The sequence below is a fragment of the Elephas maximus genome, chromosome 17 (assembly GCF_024166365.1).
Source record: "Elephas maximus indicus isolate mEleMax1 chromosome 17, mEleMax1 primary haplotype, whole genome shotgun sequence".
NCBI lineage: Eukaryota > Metazoa > Chordata > Mammalia > Proboscidea > Elephantidae > Elephas > Elephas maximus.
Window position 1 is genome coordinate 50,678,423 of NC_064835.1, and position 9,008 is coordinate 50,687,430.

Sequence of the window (9,008 nt, forward strand, 5' to 3'; positions counted from 1 at the left end):
TGGATTGAGTCCTGCCTCATTAACAAACTGCCACTAATCCCACCTCACTAACATGGAAGTAGGATTCACAACACATAAGAAAATCACATCAGTTGACAAAATGGTGGATAATCACACAATACTGGGAATCATGGACTAGCCAAGTTGGCACACATTTTTGGGGGACACAATTTAATCCATAACACTTGGTGTATGCTGGTACAAAAATCAGTATACAGTATAATAGCTATCCGTGTGGATTAATTCAATATGTTAGGCATTTACTGAATGCTTGTTCTGATTCAAGCAAAATGTTTACATGCTAGAAAGATGATGTTGAAGAAGACAAAGTTGAAGGTAAGGTAGTATTATGGATTGAATTGTTTCCCCTCAAGAGTTCTCTTCAAGTCCTAAACCCTGTGCCTGTAAGTAACAGCTGGTTTAGAAATGGGGTTTTTCTTTTGTTATGAGTTAAATTAAATGAGGTTATACTGGAGAGTAGGGTGAATTGTAACTCCTAATCCCTTCTGAGTGGTGGTTTATGAAAGTGGAAAACAGACAAGGGAATGGATTGACACACATGGCAAAGACAGCATGTGAGGATCCCTCTATAAGCCAGAAGCTGAAAGAAACAAGGAAAGATCTCCCAGAGCTGAGAGAAAAGGAACATTGCCCTTGCGGCTCTGAAATTGGATTCCTAGCTCCAGAACTGTGCGAATAAAATTCTTTCTGTAAAGCTACCCACTTTGTGGTATTTTATTACAGTACCCCGGGAAACTAAACAGGGAGTGCGGTTGTTGTGCTGTTGTTAGGTGCTGTAGAGTCGGTTCCGACTCATAGTGACCCTATGTAGCACAGAACAAAATACTGCCTGGTCCTGCACCATCCTCACAATCATTATGCTTGAGCCCATTGCTGCAACCACTGTGTCAATCCATCTTATCGAGAGGCTTCCTCTTTTCCACTGACCCACTACTTTTTGAAGCATGATGCCCTTCTCCAGGGACTGATCCCTCCTGACAACATGTCCAAAGTATGTAAGACGCAGTCTCACTACCCTTCCTTCTAAGGAGCATTCTGGTTGTACTGCTTCCAATACAGATTTATTCATTCTTTTGGCAGTCCATGGTATATTCAATATTCTTCACCAACACAACAATTCAAAGGCGTCAATTCTTCTTCAGTCTTCCTCATTCATTGTCCAGCTTTCACATGCATATGATGCAATTGAAAATACCCTGGCTTGGATCAGGCGCACCTTAGTCTTCAAGGTGACATCTTTGCTTTTCAACACTTTAAAGAGGTCCTTAGCAGCAGTTTTGCCCAATGCAATGCGTCTTCATTTCTTGACCGCTGCTTCCATGGGTGTTGATTATGGATCCAAGTAAAATGAAATTCTTGAGAACTTCAATCTTTTCTCCATTTATGATGATGTTGTTTATTGGTCCAGTTGTGAAGATTTTTGTTTTGTTTATGTTGAGGTGGAATCCATACTGAAGGCTATGATCTTCGATCTCCATTTGTGAGTGCTTCAAGTCCTCTTCACTTTCAGAAAGCAAGGTTGTGTCATCTGCATAATGCAGGTTGTTAATGAGCCTTCCTCCAATCCTGATGCCCCGTTCTTCTTCATATAGTCCAGCTTCTCGGATTATTTGCTCAGCATACAGATTGAATATGTATGGTGAAAGGATATAACCCTGACACACACCTTTCCTGACTTTAAACCATGGAGTATCCCCTTGTTCTGTCAAACAACTGCCTCTTGATCTATGTACAGGTTCCTCATGAGCACAATTATGTGTTCTGGAATTCCCATTCTTTGCAATGTTATCCATAATTTGTTATGGTCCCCACAGTATAATGCCTTTGCATAGTCAATAAAACACAGGTAAACATCCTTCTGGTATTCTCTGCTTTCAGCCAGGATCCCCATGACACCAGCAATGGTATCCCTGGTTCCACATCCTCTTCTGAATCCAGCCTGAATTTCTGGCAGTTCCCTGTTGATGTACTGCTGCAGCCACTTTTCAATATTCTTCAGCAAAATTTTGCTTGTGCGTGATATTAATGATATTGTTCTGTAATTTCCACATTCAGTTGGATCACCTTTCTTGGGGATAGGTGTAAATATGGATCTCTTCCAGTCGGTTGGCCAGATTGCTGTCTTCCAAATTTCTTGGTACAGATGAGTGAGCACCTCCAGCGCTGCATCTGTTTGTTGAAACATCTCAATGGGTATTCCATCAATTCCTGGAGACTTGCTTTTTGCCAATGCCTTCAGTGCAGCTCAGACTCCTTCCTTTAGTACCATCTGTTCCTGATCATACGCTATCTCTTGAAATGGTTGAATGTTAACTAATTCTTTTTGGTTGGTATGGTGAGTGAGGAGGGAGAAGCATTCCAGAGCCACCTGGGGAGCTTGTTCTCACCTAGCACATATGGAATGAGAATTTCAGGGAAAGAGGTAGGCTCAGATAGGTGAACTGTAAACAAGACTTACCACATGACTTTCATATGGTTTCCTCCCCTTGTCCGAATTGAAAACCCTCTTGTCTGGTGGGAAAAATAGACAGGTAAACATCAAATGTACCTTAGGACAGGATGCCCTGAGTTCTAAAAACAGAGCTCATTAACATGCATTGGGAAGCAGAGGAGCCTTTGTGAATTTCAGAATACCCAACTGTGGCTTCTGTTGGCCTTGAAGCATGAGAGGATTTCAGTAAGAACCAAATGACAAAACTTGAAAATGCTGGGTATGGAAGTTTTGATGGTGGAGAAGGGAGGAAAAACAGAGTTTTCTGATTTGATCCTGGATCAAAGAGAGTGTCTAGATAGGGAAATATGTAGTGTAGGAATCAGGTACAAATATATTAATGCAGAGCTGCAAACAAAGGACGATGCAAGTCAATTTATCTGAGTTGGCTGACAATATCTTTACCATTGACATAGCTCTACCATAAATTCACCTTTTATTCATACTTAAGCCTACTGCAAACAGTATGTACTGCTTGACTAGATTCAAACAAGTAGATGGGATTTCCAAAAGCCAAGTCAGTATAATCAATATAAATGCTAAAAAGAAGCATCGACATTTATCAAAGCTTCTCAATCAGAAAACTCATTATGAGAAAAGTACTTAGGATTTTTGGAATATTTGACAGGGCCACTGTTTGTCATCTAGGCTGACAATTCAGCCTAAATGGTTTCCTGCATCTCGATGTTGTTAGCTGGTATTTGGCTAACTGCATAGTATTTTCTTTGGGAATTTTGCCCAAGAAACTAGTTGTTGAATATTGTATTAGTTTCCGGTGACTTCTGTAACAAATTACCATAAACTGGGTGGTTTAATTAAAACAATGGGTATTTATATTTGCAAAGTTTCAGAGCCCAGAAGTCCAAAACCAAAGTGTCAGCAGGACTGCACTTTCCCTGGAGGCTGTAGGAGAGAATTCATTCCTTGCCTCTTCCAACTTCTGGTGGCTGTAGGGATTCTTTGGCTTGTGGTCATTCTCTTTTCTTTATGGCTGCCCTGTCTGCTCCATCTCCACATGGTCTTGTCCTCTGTGCGTCTGTCCTCTTCTTTGTGTCTCAAAACTCTTTTTGCCACTCTCTTCGATGGATATTTGTGATGGCATTTAGAGCTCATCTGGATAATTTAGGGTAATCTCCTCCTCTCAAGATGTTGGTGTGGTTAGGTGCCGTCGAGTTGGATCTGATTCATAGCGACCCTACATACAACAGAATAAACATTGCCTGGTCCTGTGCCATCCTCACAATTGTTATGCTTGAGCACATTGTTGCAGACATGGCGTCAATCCATCTTATTGAGGGTCTTCCTCTTTTTTGACTCAATGGCACCTAACAACAACAACAGAGCTGGGTAAAAATGGACTGAGTGTGTGTGTGTGTGTTTGTATATGGATATAAATAACTTTCCTGATACTAAAGATGTTGAAGGAAGTATAGAAGCCCGCTTTTTTAGATAGTGTAGAGTGTACATAAACAAACCAAAAAACCAACCCACTGCCGTCAAGTTGATTCTGACTAACAGCGACCCTATAGGACAGAGTAGGACTGCACCTCAGGGTTTCTAAGGAGTGCTGGTTGATTTGAACTGCTGAACTTTGGTTAGCACCCAAATACTTAACCACTGTACCACCAGGGATCCTAGAGTACACATATCTATCATGAAAAAGAGTTATACTAGATAATCTCTAAAGTCTTCCAGCTCTGAATTTCTTCTAACAAATTTTGTCCTTAAATTCAAGGAGTGCAAAACCATTGTAATATTTTTGGACATTACAGTTTTGAAAAAAAAAAAAAAAAACCGTTTTGAAGCAATGTACAAATGTGATGGGAAAGTTGGGATATGAGCCAGGAGGCTGACATCTTAGTCTCTGCTCCACCACTGGTGCTGGGTCGAGAAAAAGTTGCTTCATGTCTTTGAACCTCAGCTTCTTTGCCTATGGAATGAGGCAGTTGACTTAAGTTGTTATAAAAGTTAACATACTGCCATTTTAGAAGATGATTCTTTACAGGATTCTTAGCAAAAACGTGCCTGATTTATTGCTCACTACCTTGGTTATTGTACATGAAATATTTTATCAGCACCAAAAAAATAGCTATTTCAATATCGGCAGTTGAACTGGGTACACTAATTGGCAGCCTTCCATTTTCTAAATGGAAAGGAAAGGTCTTGTGGTAATTCCATTTATTTTAAAGAGAAGAAATATGGTTCCTAGTGGCTGACAGATCTCTTAAAAACCAGACAAATGGGCCTCAACTGAGCAAGATAGCTTTTGAGTAGCTGGTTAACTGAAAGAGGAGAAAAAGCTGCCGGTATTAAATATTGATTTTCAGTACTTAGTGTTCAAATTGTTGAATTTGTCAACACAGGTGGAACATGGAAAGTTCAGTCGATCAGCGGGCTATTGAGCCAATGAAGCTCTGAAAACACACACACACAAAATTTTTTAATTCTTCACATATTTGAATATATTTTTGTGCATATTGACCAGATGGATTTTTGGTTGTTGTTGTTGTTGTTATTATGTAGATACAGAATGATTGTAGTACTTGCTGGTATGCAATAAATGGGTATTTGTCTTGTGCTTCAATCTTTAATCAATTTAAATGTCATTTATTCAATATCTATGGCAAATCAGATGCTGCTTTACAGTCTAGAAACAAGGAAATGAAAGCACATAGTCCAGTTCTCAAAAAGTTCAAGTTGGATATGGGAGAGAAATGTCTTGGTGAAGCTTGATCTTTGGAAGTTTTATCAAAGCTAGAAAAATTGACTTGAGCATCATCAACCTCTAGATACCCACCCGTTGCCGTCCAGTTGATTCTGACTCATAGCAACCCTATAGGACAGAGAAGAACTGCCCCATAGAGTTTCCAAGGAGCATCTAGTAGATTCGAACTGGCGACCTCTTAGCTAGCAGCCGTAGCACTTAACCACTATGCCACCAGGGTTTCCAACCTCTAGATTATAAGTGAAAACAGGCACATTGATAAGCTCCACCAGAGAATAGAATCTTGAGAAACTCCAATATTTCAAGAGTTCACAGAAGAAGACCCAATGAGTGGAGAAAAACACTGAATATAAAAATCCAGAGAAATAAGTTTAGAATTAAGAAAGTCTGTGTCTTCATTTGGATTCCCTAGGAGTCAGACCCTAAAAAAGGCTGGAGCACAAGGAGGTTATTTAGTGAATGATCCTTGAAAGCACCAGTAGGGGACTGAGGAGGTGAGACAGGAAAGGGAAGAAAGCCAATAACGGGCATGCTATCAAGCAAGTTACAGTTATGCACAGCTAGGGAACCCTGAGAGCTAATGTAGACGTGTCCCAGAGTTGTCTTGCCTGCGGGGTAAAGGAGATAAGACATTTATACATCCACTGCTATTAGTCATTGGTTTATGGCTGTCCCCAGCGGTCGTTATAAGTCCCCGGCACTTCTAGTCTATCATGTGTACAGGAAGAGTGGGCTGCAGGGGTCAGAGAGAATCCTTAAGCAAAAGTGTATCTGATTCTGACGGTTTTAAGTTTGGGCTGTCATGCACAGAAATGTTAAGGGCTTAAGAGATATGGATGGGACACCAAAAGTACTTGCTATAGTTTAGTGCCATGAGAAGCAAGGGAAGAGGGAGTTTCTGGGAGGATGAAGTGATAAATAATATCAAAAAGACTGACAAATCAAATATGTAAAAGAAAGAATTGTACACTAGTCATAAGCTGAGGGGAAGGTGCTAGTAGAAATGGAAAAAGCAAAGCTCAAAAAAAAAAGAAAAAACTAGATAGAAAAGAAACAAATGATAGAGAAAGATCCAGGAAGAGATAAAAGGAGCATTTGTGGGGAGAGGGGGTCAATACCTATAATTAAAATTCAAAACGTATACACATACACAAAATAATGATAATTAAAAATAAATCTTTAAACAATTTAATTCATATAGTCACCTATCCCAGAGACACTCCTTGAACTGCCAATACTGGCTGAAGTGCCACTTCTTTTCTTCCCAATGTACTCTTTGCTCATTTTTATGATAGAACTTGCCACACAGACTCCAAATTGTTTATTTGCTGCTTATGTAGGGATGGTATCTGGCCCAGGGAGAAGTCAGAGCTCCATTTGGTGCATCTGAGCTACAAAAACATTGAATTACTTTGTGCCCAGCTGTCTTAAAACCCTTAGGACGCATGAATAGAAACTAAACTGCATTCTAGGGGGTATAAACTCGTCACACAGTGTCCGCTGCAAACTGAGATTAGTCAGCTCACGTTGCTGGTGTTTCCTCCTCAGATATTGAGGAGCTGTTGCAGTACAGCCTGTTATTGGAATACAAATGATTTCTTTGGAGCAATTACATTTTTCCTAAACAGGCTCTAGATGGAGATAGTCACCTATTGTTCTCTTGTTTGTCTCAACAGTCGAAGGGAACGATCTACTCAACAACTCAAAAAAAAAAAAAAAAAGGAAATTAGAGTTATTTCTCATCTTTAAGTCTCTCAAAAACTCACAGAAATGATTTAGAATATTATTTAAGGCAGAGAAGATATGAAAAATATATTTGAATTGTTAATCCGGATCATTTTTTCAACTGGGACCTTGCTGCAGGTCGCTTCTTTGCACAGATGTCTATTTTCTAAAGAAGATATGCACCAATTGCCTTTTTATAGGAAATAGATTTCATCAGAAACACAAAGGAGTTAAAACATTTCAATTTATTAAAAAAAAAAAACTGCATATTGTAAACAATGAGGGATAGAAAAGTGAATCCAAAAAAAAAAAAAAAGGCAAAATTTGCAAAAGCTTCTCTTAGAGATTTTAACACTTGGGAAAGGGTTAAGGAAATATTATTATTACTGTTATTTAAACAGACCGATCCATATTCATCACTTTCCCAGTAAACAGGCTATGCTGAGCACACACGCTTAGGACATGAGAGAAAAAGAAAAGGAAAATTAGTATGGAACCTAGTGAGAGACATGGAAGGGGAAGCTAACCCACCCCCGACACCTTGGACACGCGTATATAACCCTTCTGAGCTGAGTTGTCCCAGCTGTCCAATGGAGGAAACGCTTTCCGGCTGTACCTGTCTTGTAGACTGACCAAGGCAAGCAGAAAACTGACACGCGAAGGCGCCCCGAGCTCGGCGCGCCGAGGGCTGGGCGCGCAGGGCGGCCGGGCCTCCGGCGCGGGGATGGAGCGCTGGAGCCGCCGGGGGCTCCGGGGTTTGCGGCTGCTGCTGCTGCTGCTCCTCCTCGCGGCTGCCGGCTCCCAGCTCCTCTCCGGCTCTTACTTCAGGGTGGGGGAGCCGCGCTCGGGGGCCGGGGCCGGAGCCGGAGCCGGAGCGGGGACCTCGGAGTCAGGGAAGGCCCAGGCCTGGCCCCGGCCCCTGGCCCTGGCCCTGCAGCGGCGCTAGCGCTTCTAGCGGCTCTTCGACCTCTCCACCCCGGTACTCCTGTGGCGCGGCCTCCTCACACAGGAGCTCTGGGACCACCTGGGCCAGCACAGACCTCCTTACGGCTGGCAGGGCCTTTCCCGCCACACCATCGTGTCCACCCTGAGCCTGCTGAATGGCTCCGAGAGTGCGAAGCTGCTGGCCACCTCCACGGGGCCGCGTCCAGACTGCGCTCGCTGTGCCGTGGTGGGCAACGGAGGCACCCTGAACGGCTCTGGACAGGGCCGCCACATCGACGTCCACGACTACGTTTTCAGCCTCAATGGCGCTGTGATCAAAGGTTTCGAGGCCGATGTAGGCACCAAGACCTCCTTCTACGGTTTCACTGTGAACAGTATGAAGAACTCCCTTATCAACTACCAGGACTTGGGCTTCACCTCCGTGCCCCAAGGACAGGACCTGCGCTGTATCTTCATCCCTTCACAAAGCCGCGACTACAGGATGCTGAGGTCGGCCATTCTGGGTGTGCCTGACCCCAAGGGCCTTGACAAAGGAGACAATCCTCAGACCTATTTGGGGCCAGAGGCCTTTGCCGGCAAATTCAAACTACTACATCCGACCTTCATCCACTACCTGAGAGAGAGGTTTTTAAAATCCAAATTGATCAACACGGATGCTGGGGACTATTACGTGCCTAGTACTGGGGCCCTCATGCTGCTGACGGCTTTGCATACCTGTGACCAGGTTAGTGCCTATGGATTCATCACCAGCAAATACTGGAAATTTCCTGAGCACTATTTCGATAGATGGAAGACACCACTGAGATTTTACACAAACCATGATTTGAGGCTTGAGGCCAGTCTGTGGAGGACCTTGAACAAGGCCAACATCATTGATCTGTACCAGTGCTGATTCTGAAGTCCCCGAGCCCTTTGTGTCTTCTTGCAAAGCTGTGGCTCTCAGCTTCTCAGTGGCTGAGTCCTTTCTTCTTGTCTTTTCAACCTGGGAGAGAGGCTCCAACTCCCCGCTACCCCTCTTCTTTTTCCCAATGGGGCATCTAAGAGGTGGGTCCATGACTGTCACCGAAGCCTGTTCAGTGAGGCACAAATGACCTTGTGCTT

The 9,008-nt window shown here is 42.8% G+C and overlaps 1 protein-coding gene across 1 annotated transcript; it reads left to right on the top strand.

Moving 5' to 3' along the window:
* Positions 1-309: 309 nt before the first annotated feature.
* On the top strand, positions 310-8,799 carry LOC126060271 (alpha-N-acetylgalactosaminide alpha-2,6-sialyltransferase 2-like). The gene is given in 2 exon segments (XM_049856357.1): positions 310-336; positions 7,546-8,799. Coding segments are annotated over 2 exon segments (1,281 nt in total).
* Positions 8,800-9,008: the final 209 nt, after the last annotated feature.